This window comes from Equus caballus, chromosome 5 (assembly GCF_041296265.1).
Source record: "Equus caballus isolate H_3958 breed thoroughbred chromosome 5, TB-T2T, whole genome shotgun sequence".
Lineage (NCBI taxonomy): Eukaryota > Metazoa > Chordata > Mammalia > Perissodactyla > Equidae > Equus > Equus caballus.
Window position 1 is genome coordinate 82,976,906 of NC_091688.1, and position 14,288 is coordinate 82,991,193.

The 14,288-nt window shown below is 40.5% G+C and overlaps 1 protein-coding gene across 3 annotated transcripts in view; it reads right to left on the reverse strand.

Moving 5' to 3' along the window:
• The window catches only part of CLCA2 (chloride channel accessory 2), a 41,558-nt gene extending 27,705 nt beyond the window's left edge, over nucleotides 1-13,853 (reverse strand). Inside the window, exons 1-5 of one of the 3 annotated variants that reach the window (XM_001496218.5) lie at nucleotides 8,568-13,853; nucleotides 7,549-7,686; nucleotides 4,494-4,644; nucleotides 1,644-1,752; nucleotides 463-622 (exon numbers count right to left, since the gene is read on the reverse strand). In XM_001496218.5, the coding sequence (XP_001496268.2) occupies nucleotides 463-622; nucleotides 1,644-1,752; nucleotides 4,494-4,644; nucleotides 7,549-7,686; nucleotides 8,568-8,753 (744 nt within the window). In that variant the 5' untranslated portion in view covers nucleotides 8,754-13,853. Of the gene's footprint in view, nucleotides 1-462; nucleotides 623-1,643; nucleotides 1,753-4,493; nucleotides 4,645-7,548; nucleotides 7,735-8,393 lie in introns of all 3 variants that reach the window. The other 2 variants (XM_014740228.3, XM_070267358.1) reach the window with 2 other exon arrangements.
• Between the last annotated feature and the right edge of the window lie 435 nt (nucleotides 13,854-14,288).

The window sequence follows — 14,288 nt, forward strand, 5'->3', positions numbered from 1 at the left end:
GGCTTCCCTTGGTGACACCTGACTTTTCTTTTTAGGTTCTAGATTATGCAGAACAAGGGAAAGAGAATTAGGAAATTCAATTAAAATAAGAGTGGTTTGCTACCTCAAATGCAAGAAATATAATCCTGTGTTACATTGCTCTCTTTCCTATGAAGGGATACAGGAGCACTACCACATGAGCAATTTCTTTTACAGTCTCCAGGGCTTCCTTTGTTAAATCACCTTCCCTGGAAAGCAAATAATCATTTTTCTAAATGAATCTATTTTTGGTGATCCCCTTGCAGGGAGGCCTCCTTTTTTTTTTAATCTGTAAAATAAAAACTAAATGAACTCTAAGATCCCTCAAGTTCTAAAATGTAGTGAATCTTAATTGTCTTTTTGTTTAAATACTTAAAACATATCAGTCTATCTTGGGAAGAGATGAAATCTTGTAGGAGTTTGTCATTCCAAGGCCATACTTACAGAAGATAAGCTTTGCATGAACATTATTGATGCAGTTGCATTTTGGGTGCTATTGTATATAAACATGCATCCTTCTTTGAAAAGCTTACTAATAATACAGTTTTCTTGAGGGCAAGGGCCTTTTTCACACACGAAAATGCCTGTGATGTCAGATGAACACCTAAAATAGAAACAGAAATTGGCTCTATTTTAGAAATACGTATGTTTCTTCTTCATTGGCTCATATAATAATTTTTTTTCGAGGGTTGTAGATTGCTAGATACACATAAAATATTTTAAAAATTGCTCTGTTAAGAAAGATCGTTAATTTAGAAATGCACTCCACTTTATTTTAAAGCATTTGATCTTGATGAGAGGTTCTGTATTGCCAAGGGCTTTACCAACTAAACAGGATCAAAGTAAAAGACACCAGGAAATCAACGTGAACTTTTGGAGGTCCAAGGAAGACAATGAGCGGCAGTTTCCTGAGTCAGGGCTCCTTTGAGCCCATTGCTGTTGGACGTCAGAGGAAGAAGAGAATGAACACGTAATGATTATATTTAAAAGAATGTATTTCTAAATAAGTAATCTCAAATGCTGTCAATGGGACTGAAAAACAATACAAACTTTAGGAGAAGAATCAGTCAATATCTACAAAAATTAAAGCTAAAGATACCCTTTGACCCAGCAATTCTTGGAAACTATTCAATAGATACACAGATCTGCCTGCCTACATGAGAAATGACATATCTATACCATCATGACCTGTAGTATTATTAGTAATAACAAAAGATTGGGAACAACCTACTTGTCCAACAATAGGGGACTGGTTAAAAAATTATGATATATCCACTCAAAGGAAATCTATGCAAGGATAAAAGAAGAGTGAGAAAAATATATATTCTTATTTATTGGAATTTTCCTGAAGAAATACTGAAAAAATAAATAAGAAACTAATAAACATGGTTATCTAGAGGGGAGGAGAGAACACAGAGTGAAGAGAGTGGTGGGGCAACATATCTAAGAGCATAACTTTTTGCATTGTTTTTATATTTGAACCACATAAATATTTATCAATTTTTTTAAAATGCAATAAAATTAAAAAACTAAAAATTGCCAACTAAGTTTTAGATGCCATTGTAAACTCAATTTTAGAGTCAAAAAATAAACAATGAATTTTAAACATGAGAAAAATTACTCACCTTGTTACTTTAATTTGATTTTGCCCATTTATGTAGAAAGGTTTCTCATTGTTGTATTCATCAAACACACCCCAACGGAGATGGGCCCATTCATGGACAAACACTTTGCCTATGGAAGAGAGAGCTTTTGTTCTGAGTTCCTAAAATCTCAGTGATGGACCTTGTTAATTGGTGCAGATGTGACATCACTTGACTATATATATTCATCTGAAGGATTGAAATGCAATTCTCTCTTCCACTTTCCTCTTTCCCACCCCATTTCCATCTCTTTCTGCTTTACTCCCTACTATCATAAAAGAGACAATGTGAAAATATGTTTAGTCCTATAAATGAAAACCAGTGACTTACTTGTTGCACATCTATTTGAAACTAGTGAGGAGTCCCACATCCTCTCACTTCCCCAATGAAGCTGCCTAACAGGTTTCTATTTAGCTTCACATAAGCCTATAATTTCAGGATTCGGGAAAGGGAAAGCAGCATATCTAAGCTCAATTGACTGAATGTTTATGTGCCCCCAAAATTCATATGTTGAGATTCTAACCCCCAACGTGATAGTATTAGGAAGTGGGAGCTTTGGCAGGTGCTTAGGTCTTGAAGGTGGAGCCCTCATGAATAGGATTAATGCCCTTATAGAAGAGACCCCAGAGAGCTCCCTTCCTCTTTCTGCCATGTGAGGACACAGCAAGAAGATGGCTTTCTATGAACCAGGAAGTGGGTCCTCACCAGACAACAAATCTGTTAGTGCCTTAATGGACTTCCAGCCTCCAAAACTGTGAGAAATAAATTTCTGTTGTTTATAAGCTCCCGGTCTATGGTATTCTGTTATAGCAGCCTGAATGGACTAGGACACCAAACAAGCAAATAAAGCTTTCCTATTCTTCAGTCTGTGTTATCCAAGCACACATGCCTTTTTCTTGTAAGTAATTCTCCAATCTACAGCAATGACCGAAACCTGGGGGCCAGGGAGGGAGGAAGGAGCAAAAAAGATCTTAAACCTCCTCTCCAGCTTGCATGGTCCATTCTCTTTTATTTTATCCCTGATTCTCCATGTTTTTATCTCCAACTCTTAGCTCATGGAAACCCCCATCCTCATCAAATCCTTTATAACTTTTTCTATCTCTCTAAATCTTGCGTTGCCTTCAACATTCAGGTCAAAACTGACTTCTCCCTGATAGAAGCTTTCTAGATAAACTCTCCTCCCAAAGTGCACTTTTTTTTTTTCTGAATTGTTTTACGTTCTGAGGATCCAGGAAGCATTTGCTGAGTTGACTTGCGCTGTGGCATGTTATGCAATTTTTGGACCTTGGGACAAAGGAAGGGAGGGGAACACCCCTTGAAGGTATTAAGGAAAAGTTTGTGCCTGCTCATGGAATTTAGAAGTGCTGGGGAAGGCATATATTTGTGCAGAAGTTATCAGCACCTCATAGTTACCAGGAAAAAACCATTTCTATAAGGTTTTATAAAGTGTGTTTTATGGAGTGTGTCACTCCACTTCTTGCTAGCTATATGGAGGATAACAAAATCTATTTAGATTTAAATGGGGGTAAAAATGAAAACATCATTTGAAAGGTACTACTATATGTTAAAATCAAAAACAAAAAATCAAGAATGGGATAGTTAGCCCTTGACCTGCTGATCTTTTCTCTCTACCGTTTCTCTCTCACATCTCATCCACTAAATGTCAGTCTCCAAACCTGTGACCCTGACTTCTCTCCCAAACTCCAGCCATCCCCATCCGTATCCAGCCACAGGCTGGGCCTTTCTATCAGGACAGTCTGCTGTTCCTCCCAAGCAATTTGCCTAAATCCAGATTTGTGGATTTCACCTTTAATCTGGTCCCTTCTCTTTTCGACGAAAACTTGGTATGTTCCTTAATGCCACCTACACACACACCCTCCTTGCATTGCACTCTGTAGCAGTTCACACCTTTATTTCTTTATTATTCCTTCTAGAACAGCTCTTATCACTTAGAGTTGTTAGAATTAAATAAGATAACATTTGAAAAGCAAACAGCACAGCACCTGGCACATAAAAAATTCTCTTTCTGGGGCTGGCCCGTGACCAAGTAGTTAAGCTCGTGCGCTCCACTGCAGCAGCCATGGTTTCGCCAGTTCGAGTCCTGGGCGTGGACATGGTGCCGCTCATCTGGCCACACTGAGGCAGCATCCCACATGCCACAACTAGAAGGACCCACAACTAAAGATACACAACTATGTACCGGGGGGCTTTGGGGGAGAAAGGAAAAATAAAATCTTTAAAAAAAAAAATTCTCTTTCTGAATTGTTCTTGTTAATTACTATCCTTCTTGTCCTCAACTCACTGCCTCCATGCATATTCAAGTCTCACGGCCTCCTACCTGGACTTCTGGTATCTGTTTTCTCCCTCACTGATTTGAGGGAGCCAGATTATCCACACAGCGAGAGTCATCCTCTTAAATACTGCTTGATGGTGTCACTCCAGTGTTTATAAACCTTCAGGTGTCTCACTAATTTGAGTCTTGGAGGCCCCACATCACCTAGCCCCCACATGCATTTCAGCATTTTCTCCCACTACTTCACTACCCACAGTCTGTCTGCACATCAGTGGGGTCTACTGTTCCCATCTCTCAAACATACCCTGGGTTCTTCTGCTGCCACAGTTTTGTCCATCCTCTTCCCACTGTTCTCTCTCTTCTTTCAATTTTCAGAATGATATTCAACCTTGATGACTCTCTCTTTTGTGGGCCTCTCTCCCCATTCAAATGGTAAGTCCTTGGTAGGTTTCAGGTTTTCTGAGTCCCTTTCAGCACCAAGCCCAGAAATATTGTAAATAGTACTATCCAATGTCTATTCCCTGATTGGGAACACTTACCTCGTGATCCATAGCCAGCTGTTAAGTCATCATTTAGTAGAAAGTCAGGTGTGAAATGAATATATTTTCCTTCTTTTCCACACCCTCTGTATTGCAGGGTGTATGGGTCATCTCCATGTGCCCCATACCAGTCAGTCACTATGACATTTGCCTAAATTTAAAGAAATGCTTGTAATACATTATATCCTGACTGTGGTGTTGGTAACACAATCATACATTTGTTAAAACATTTTGAACTGTATAGTTAAGATCTGTGCATTTGATGTATGAATTATATTTCAATTTAATAGCAGATTTTTAAAAAAAGAAATGCCTTATAAATGAAGTTTAACATGCATTCACAACCAAATATCAACAAAATTATTTGGCACTTTCAAAAACACTTTTATTTTAAAAGCTTAGCAAATTTCCATGGAGCTCTGTTACTTCCATTTGACCTTCCCATTTTCCAGATTAAAATTTTCTCAAAAGTCAACACTGTAAAATTCTGACATTATAAAATACCATAAAATGTAATAAAAATATGTGAAGAACATTTACGTATCATTCAGAAACGCGCTTTAAGATGTTACAGCCTTTTGTGAACAACTTTCTGTGTGTTCATCAGTGCACAATAGGTTGTGTTTCTTTTAACCCTTGTCCTTTCATTCCCATAACCAATTAGATCAGCAAACAATCACTCTAATGAAGTTACATTTCATCTTGTACCCTGACAATTTCAATTACTAGTGCTAAAACACAACATTTTAAGTCCAAAAATTAAAGTAAATATCTATTCAAACAAACATCTAGACAGCGTGATTTTTAAGTACAACATTGTTTCTTTTATTTTTAGGAAGAAAGGTAACATGTTGTCTCAGGACTTGCCCTTAGAAGTTAACTATGTATGTTTATGTTAAATTTTCTTTAAAAAAGCTGATTTTGGAAAAATAGATCTAATATGATCCTTTAAATATGTATATAGTTATCACTATATGTACTCTATGTGTAGTGTGTGTGTGTGTGTACACACCACTGAGGAGTAGAGGAAGGTAATATTTTCATTTTTATTTCCCATTATTTCTACATTGCTTGATTTTTTTTTGCAATGAGTATGAATACCTTTAATAAAATTAATATTTATTTTTAGAAAGATAATTCAAGCCAAGGGCTTTGCAGAGTAACTCCCACAAAAAGGGCTACAGATGTCATGCCCTTGGATAGTCTTCAGTTGGGCAAAACCTCATTCCTGTGTCTGGAAATTTGTCCTGAAGCAACAAGGAAAGAGTGCCCTGCATGGGTCAGGGTACTCAGAGGCAGTTTGGGGTTACGTTCTACTTTATAGACTATAGTAATACAGTTCTTACTTACTTTCACTAACCCTTCCTCCTCTTCCCTCCATCCTACCTACATTAGTCTGTAGATTCAAAAGGACAGGAACTACCTTACTTGTCCTGGTGTCCTCTGCTGTGCCTAGTATGGCCCCTATACATAATGATCATTCACCAACTATTAGCTTAATTGGCATTATGAGGTTAAAGGAATTGGTATCCAATAGACATATGAACAGACTTCAAGCTGTCATATCAAACATTCTTTCCTTTAATCTTTCTGTTCAGTCATATTCTCATTTTTCCTTTAGCTATTTGTTTCTCTCCTTTCCGTTAGGATCAGGACTACTACCTGGTTGTGGTGTTGGTCATCTCCGATACTTCCTTGTTCCACTGAAGGCCAAATTGATCAATGCAATCTATATAGATAGCTAGAGACAGCATAGCTGAGTGCAAAGAATATGTGTTTTAGAATCAAACAGACATGAGTTCAAATTGTGACTCTGTGATTTACTGATTATTTGACTTGGGACAAAATCCTTACCTTATTTGAGTCTCAGTTTCCTAATTTGTGATAACAGCAACTAATTTTAGGATGTGTGAGAATTGAACAATATATGTAGAATGCCTGGCACTTAGTTGCAGTTTGGAAACACTAGCTGTCTTCCCAGTTTCTCCCAGTTCCTCTCTCTCTCCTATCTCCGTGCCCAAGCATTGTCAAATGCTTTCCATCTGGTCATAAATGCTTTTAAGAGCCTCTTTAGCTTTTTGCAGGACAGTGGGGTGTTATCTAGATTGCTTTATCATTCAATTACTGAGAGAGTGACTTCAAGGGAGAGCTAAGAATTAGAACAATCTTAGGGAATTTCATACCAAATGACACAAATAAGGAAAACAGGAAACTGGATCACATGTTCCAGGCCTTGTGTTTGAGCTGTAGTTACAGTTCTCAAACCCACTCCATCGCTGAAGGCCTGAGCTAAGTTCTCCATGCCTCTGCTCCTGCCCCTTCTGGTAGCTGCCAGGACTCTTGTTCACAGTAACTTCAGTCATTTGCCCCATTTAGTTAACATTTATTTATAGTGTGCATACCAGCATGTGCCAGACTGCATGAGGGATGCTTAACTATGATCTACAGCTTATGAGAGTCCTTCAAAGCTCAAGTTCTTTTTTGGTTGGAAAAGGAAATGTAGCCACTCCTCCCCTCCTCTCTTTCTGCCTGCCTTCTTAGCAACATACTCCTTGACATCAGTATCCTAGAGTTGGGCCAATGTGAAATTCTGCTAATTCACACTCTAGCACGAGAAGACAGTCATATTTTTATATGCTTGAGTAGCTTGTTTCTGTCTGGGCACGCATGTTTACTGCCCCTGAGAGGATGGGAAATGAAGATAGTCATAATTGGAATTGTTCCCTTCAAAACTCCTACTCTGTGGGATAAAACTAGTTTGTGGTTCTTAACCCAAAATTTCAGAAAGGACCCTGTAAGTTACAAAGTAAAGAGGTCTTCTGAGAAGCTACTATGGCAATGGCATTTTGCTTATTTTTCACTCCATAATTTGCACTCATTTATTATATTTCCATATATTTTGTAGATAACAATCTTTTCAATAGCATTATTTGTGAATTAATGTCAGTGATTTTTTCCGGCTTAAGTTCTCACTTTTAAATTTCGAACACAGTATACTTTGTTTTTTCCCCCTTAAGTAGAGTTAAGCTCATTAAATGAAATCCTGAATTCTTACCTTTTCATATGATTCTTGTTTTGCTTTGCTGTAATTATTAGCTTTCCATGTGGCAGGTATTAAAATCTTTATATTTCTGAAAAACACTCTCCTCTTGGTAGCATTGAATAGGCAAAAAGAAGCTTCAGTTATCATTTTCTATAGCCAAATAAAAGAAAAACTTATTTTATCACGTGTAAATCCTTTCTGTTTTGGTTTTCTGGTTACACATGAATACATAGCAATAAAAAATAATGAAAATATTTTGAAGGAGCCCATTTCTTTTAGAGACAGCTTTAGTCTTTGGGCAAACCTAGGAGCAAAATAAACTTCAAATGGTTATCTGGGAGAGATTGTGGGACACTAATTGTGTGTCTGGACTTGCCTATGTAATTTTCCCAATTTTGTGAAAGGCTTTTAAGATTTCACAGAACAAATCCTTTTCATGTCACACCTGTGGGCATGTTCAGGACCACACCTTACGAGGATACTGATTTCACAAAGCAATTCCAAAAGGAGGCTCTTAAGTAATGGAACCAGGATCCTCCCTTATCATGTTAAAGTGAAAATGTTTACAGAACATTCTGGTGAAAATAAAGAAGTTTGCTCTTTGGCATTCCATCCAGACTCTCACTCTTCCTGTCTGAGAATTCTCACTCTCGGGATGGAATCCAACAACATGATTTTAATAAGCACACTCATGCTTATTCATCAGTCAAGCGTCTGGTCTTTGTTGCCACAGTGGGTGATTTTTTAAGTTGCTACCCCAAAAACAGTCATGCAGGAAAACAAAAAAGCTAAAATTACTAGCAACCAACAACAAATAAAAGAGGACTGGATCAACACTCTGTGAGCTGAGACTACACAAAATTAGCTAAACAAACTGGCTTGGCCATAATTGCAATTTATGATGTGATCTTTAAGAAATGCTGCTCTCTTTACTGCTCAAATACAAACCAGGCAGAATTGTTAGCTCCTTAAAGAAGGCTACAGGTCTATTCTAATGAGATAATGGTTTTGACTTTATACTCGCCACTCACCTTAATGTTTGGGATGAGGTTCTGATCCTCAGATACCTGAGGATTGATTGCAACGAGTAATCCATCATACCCATTGTCTTGAAGCTGCACTCCGGCTCCCAGGGATAGGAGTTCTGGACTTAGGGCCACAAGGAGAATCAAAAACTTCAGGCTGCAAACAAGACCTTCATTGTCCCTGTGGGTCATGTTGTAGAGAGGCCTCTGGTTTATTCACACTGGTCCTGCTGGGTACATTGTTCCAGGTTGTCTATAGGGAAGCAGATAGTTTCTTCCTGAACTTGAAAGGTCCTAGAACTTGTGATGAAGGAGGTGCCTTCTTTGCAAAATCTGGGGTGGATCGCTCTGAGACCTGCCTCTACAAGTCTTTCTTCTCTAGGCAAAGCTGCACTTGCCTGTTCTGTGGCTGAGCTTCCTCTTGAATCATGGTTGGGCAAGAAATCTTCCACCCCTTACTCACTTTATATCTTCTCAGAAGGAGGAGGGAAATAAGACAAAAGGAGCTTGAAAGAGGGAGGTCTGGCTGTCTGGGCTGGAAATCTGAGAATCTGGATTATTCAATCCGTTTTCAGTAGAAACACAGAAATCTACAGTGATTTTTCTCTCTCCATCCTTGACAACCTCCTCCATCGGTCGGCACAACTACTTCCCTACTACGGTCAAGTCATTTTTTGTTTGTTGTAAGATTCTCTTTTCTGCTTATTTTGAGGCTTTGGAAATCCATCCTGCAGCCCTGTCCCTAGGGCCCTTGGGTAAGGTAGTCTAGGCGAGCTCTCAGCTGATGCCTGGGGAAAGGTATCAGATATCCCCCAGGGAGGGCCAAGTGCCAGGAATTGGGAAACCTGTGCAGGCCACAGAGGCCCTTCCCTCTGTGCTCACTGCCTTTTCTCCCAGGACAAGGGGAAAGAATGAATTTCTCTTTCAGCAACTCTCTCTTGAGGACAAGACTCTACCTCAACCTTCCATTTCTCCAGTACCTATCACAGGATCTGGTATATAGCAGGCTTCACAAATATTTCATGACTGATGAATAATACCTAATAATTCTATAGTCTTTAGAATTTACAGATGAACCCACTTAAATGTCAATTCCCTGATGCAGGTATAATTTGTACTTCTGTTTTTCAATGAAGACACTGAGTCTCAAAAAGATTATGAAAATCAGCCAATGGGGGAAGGAACTAACACTTATGGAGTGATGGGTTTTATCGTGCCTACTTTATGGGTAAAAAACTAAGGCTCAGAAAATCTAAGTAACCTGTTCAAGGTCATGTAAGCATTACCACAGTGCTAGAATGAGGCCACCTGACCTCAAATTCCATTGTTTTCCATTATATCAGGTCCTCTCTCAGATATCGGTTATCTAGGAACCCTCTTCCTCTCCTATCTTCATGTATAAGAACCCCACACACAGGGAAAGATGTTGTAAAATTATGCCTGAAGTAAAGGAAAAGGTGTATTCACTGGTCAGGGGTCCACAGCAAGCAAACCTTGAGACTTGTGTCCACCTGCACACCCTCCCTGCCTTGGGCCCACCTCTGAAGGCTGCTGGGGAGGGGAGCCTGCAGGCAGAGAAGGGTCTGTCCCTGCTCCCAACACTAAGTCTCACCAACACTAAGTCTCTTTTCTGCTTTACTGGCCATCTTCAGGGTCAGGCTAATGTCACTCTTCCTCCCCCAAATGCTGGAGTCTTCGGAAGCAGCACTTTGGGCCCTGTCTGTCCTGGCAAACAATCATAACACCAGGCAGTATTTAACCAGCACCCAACGTGCAGGCAGGCACTTTGCTTATTTGCTATAATCCTCATTTTATGAGGCAGGTATCACTACGATCTTCATTTTACAGATGAGGAATTGGGGCTTAAACCAGTTCAGTAAAATGGGGGAAGGAATATCCACCTCATAGATTTATTGAGAGAATTGTTAGCTGATATAGTGCTTAGAACAGTACCTAGCATAGCTTAAGTGACATCTAAATATTAGCTAACATTATTATCATTACCATAGCTGGCTTACAGAACCCTTCCCTTCTTTCTTCCTTCCTCAGATATTTCTTGCTCATTAATTCACTGCGCTGTGGTAGGCATTGGGAATGTCAGTAAACAAGGTTTAGTTCCTGCCCCCAAGGAGCTTCCCACCTCACAGGGAAGACGGGCAAACAGATGACAGGTTATGTAAGCATTAAGCACTGGAGAAATTTTAACCCGTTGGGGAGCATCTAAAACCTAGGCTTGAGAGGGGGCTGCAGGGAAGATTTCCCAGAAGAAGTGACATCTAAGCTGAGTCAAAAACGATGAGCAGGAGTTAAGCAAGAGAAAAAGGGAGAGAGTGGGGAGGAGGTTTATTAGCAAGCACCTGGAGGTGAAAGACTGCGTGGGAGAATTCGAGAAACTCAAATGAAGTGTAAGAGCTACAGAGACATGATGAAGGGAATTTTTCTCTTGCTGTCCTTCTGCTTGGAACCTCCTCTCACCAGCTTTTCCTTCAAATTCCAATTTTGGCCGGAAGCCTGGCCTGAGCTCCCTCATTAGGTCAAATCCCCTCTGTCATGCTTTCACTGCATCCGATACCTCTCCTTTGAAGCATGATCCTGGTTACAGTGTCATATTCACATTGTGTAATTGATTGCTGCTTCCAGCTGAAGGGCATATAAGAGAAGGGACCCTGTCTGTTTTTATCTCCACCTCCTCAGCACCTAGCTCAGAAAACTGTCAATAAGTGTTGGTTCAATGAATGAATCGAGTCAGGAGAAGTACATAAAAGCCAGATCACAAAGGAGCTCTGGATCATAGTGTGAAAATGCCCTGCCTCCCCTTGAATGTCTCTCTTCAAGGAGATGTCTCCTCTATTCTGGGGCACTTTCCCTCTTGCTCCCTCTGGCAAATGACGCTTGGGTACTGGTGCTCCCTCGGGTGTGTAGGAGAATGGAATGTCACTGGTCACCATGTGGTTGCCGAAGTTGCTTACCCTATAGCTCAGAGGTCAGCTTAGCTGTCTTATCTTCTGGGGCTGATTCCCAGATGTGGCTTTTTCCACTCACTCACTCACTCTATGTCTACGGAGGGGAAGCTCAGGGGTGTGGCACCTCTGAAGGCTTTGCCTGTAACTGTGACTCATTACACAGCACAAGGCAGTTTATTTTCAGCTTTCCTCGGCAGTTTATTTTCTTATGCCAATCTCTTGTGATTTGAAGTAAAACATTATGCCCATCAGCAGAGCAATATGCTCAAAAATGAAATTCATAAGCCACACCATTACCACATAACCACACAGTTACCAAAAGAGAGTAACTTTTCACCAACAAGCGGGGAAGCATTTCTTCTTTCTACCCTGAACACTTAATATAGGTCATTCACTGGCTGAGAGGGCATTGAGGGCGGACACCCAGCTCTTTCTCCACTTGTTCTTATCAGCAGCTACACAGGCTCTCTTAGAATGTGGGGATGGAGAATGCATGCGGCTTTATAAAGAACAGCCATAAGTGAACAGCTTGTCCAACTTCACCTGGGTTAAAACCTAAACAAGCACACTCATTGCTCACCCCAGGCTGAGTCCAGGCATGACATCCATTCCTGTCTGTCTGCTTTTTGCTTCCTTGGGTCTGGAATCCAATCTCCAGTTCTGGCCACTTGACTGGATTCCACTTTCGTCATCTGTTCCCTACAAGATTCCTTGTCACTGACCCATTCTCTGACGGTGTCACATGCAGTCCTCAAAGCCTCTTCCCACCACCTCTGCTCTGACCTACCCTCAGAACCCTTTTTGGTCTAAGCGACTCAGGCTTGGGGCCAGGCCAGTTGAAGATCTCTTACTGCCTTCTCCACTGCCCAGGCTGACCCCACAGGAGATAAAACTAAAAAGCTGGCGAAAACTGACTTGACTAAATGAATTAAAAGTCATTCCTGAGCAGAGAGTCTCCTTCTCATAAAGTGTGACTTTGTCAACAAAAAGAACAGTTTCTCCTTTTCATTCAAAAAAATATTCACTTCTCATGTCTATAGATTTTTTGATATCTGAGATTTGGAATATACCCGAAGTGAATAAAAATGGGAATACAATGTTCAAGCATTTATTTCAATGTTATATAAATTCTAGGAATCTGCTCTGCTTTTATCCACATTCAAGAAAATAAGAGTTATTCAATTTCAGTAACTGAAGAATCTAAAGCACATCTTTGTTCATTGTCTGAATCTGCAGTTTAACCTGGCCCCAGAAGGCCTCTCTGTTTCTTTTCACAGAGTCTGCGGGTAGAGCCCCACAGTCGAAGCGAGTAAAACACGCAGTTGGTGTCAGGAAGTCAAGAGATCTGGCATCTCGAGGAGTCCAGGAAAGTTTTGGATTATTTCCTCTCGGGCTTTTCTTTCAGCTCTTCAGCAATCTCATTTAGAAGAGGGAAGTATAGTCCACTGCGTGGCTGGGCTACAAAGATTATGCGCCACTTTGGCTTTGCAATATTTATGAAATAGATCAAGATAAAAAAGCGAGACAAATTGTAAAGACTAAGAATTTGAATAAAACACAGAGTTTGCCAAGGACCCAGATGGCACATTTCATACGTCCCTTATCCCATTTTCTTCACAGTTAGACTTATTTTCAAAGCAAAGGAGTGAAGCGGATGGTCCAGATAGGGTCTGGGAAGTCATCCGTGTTGGTTGTCACCACCGTGCCAAAGCCCGGGGCGCTTCACTTCATTTCTAGTTTCCTGAATTCTCCCCATGCAGTCTTTCACCTCTGGGCTTTTGCTGTTAAGCCTCTCCACTACCCTCACTGTGGCAAGAATTCTGCAGATGACCTTATACACAGAATCTGCCAAAATGAATGGAAAATGAGAACTACTTTTAATGATAACCGAATAAAGAAAATAGGAGAAAAGGTATGAAATATTCCTCATTTGCAAAACAGACACAAAATGGCCTTCTATAAAGTATTTTTATATCTATCATACTCCAGATACTATATAGCATCATGTGGATATAAGATATTATCATTGTTACTTATTTACATTATTACTTATTATACATTATTTTCCAGAGAAGGAAAAAAAAGAGAAAGAGAAAGCAGAAATGTAGGGGAAATTTTTTAAAGAGAAGAAAAATAACCAAGGAGGCTCAGAGAACGATAAATGGAAGTAGAAGCACAAAATCTTGACCCTGTTCTTCCCTGGTCTCCCCTGTTTCCTTCCCACTCTGATTCTGTCCGCAGTACGTCTCGGATGCTCCTGGGCTCTGCCAGATTCTCCCGCGGCTCCTGCTCTGCTAACAAGGGGGGCAGCTCTGTTGGTTTTCCTTCCGCTCCTTCTGCGGCTTCTAAGACTCTATTTCACCCAGCAGACCTGCAAAGAACAGGAAGCAACTCCAACCAGTTGAAAGATCTGGCATTTGGGGGATTAGGGCTCCCCCTTCTGTTCTCAGGGTGCAGGTACCTGGGGCTCCGAATTTCCGCAGACAGAACTCTCCGCAGACAGAATCCACCGGCACACACCTCCCTTTCAGAGTCACCAAAAGCTATTTAGAGTAGTGCTTTTCAAACTTTAATGTGCCTAAGAATCACCTGTTCGAATACAGATTCTGAGTCTGTAGGTCAAGGTGAGGCCAATATTCTGCACGTTTACCAAGCTCCCAGGTGATGCTGAGGCTGCTGGTCCTTGGGCCACCCTTGCAGTAGCCCGCATCAGAAGAGCTCCCGGGAGTGTCCGGGGATTTACTTCATGACTACAGCCCTTACA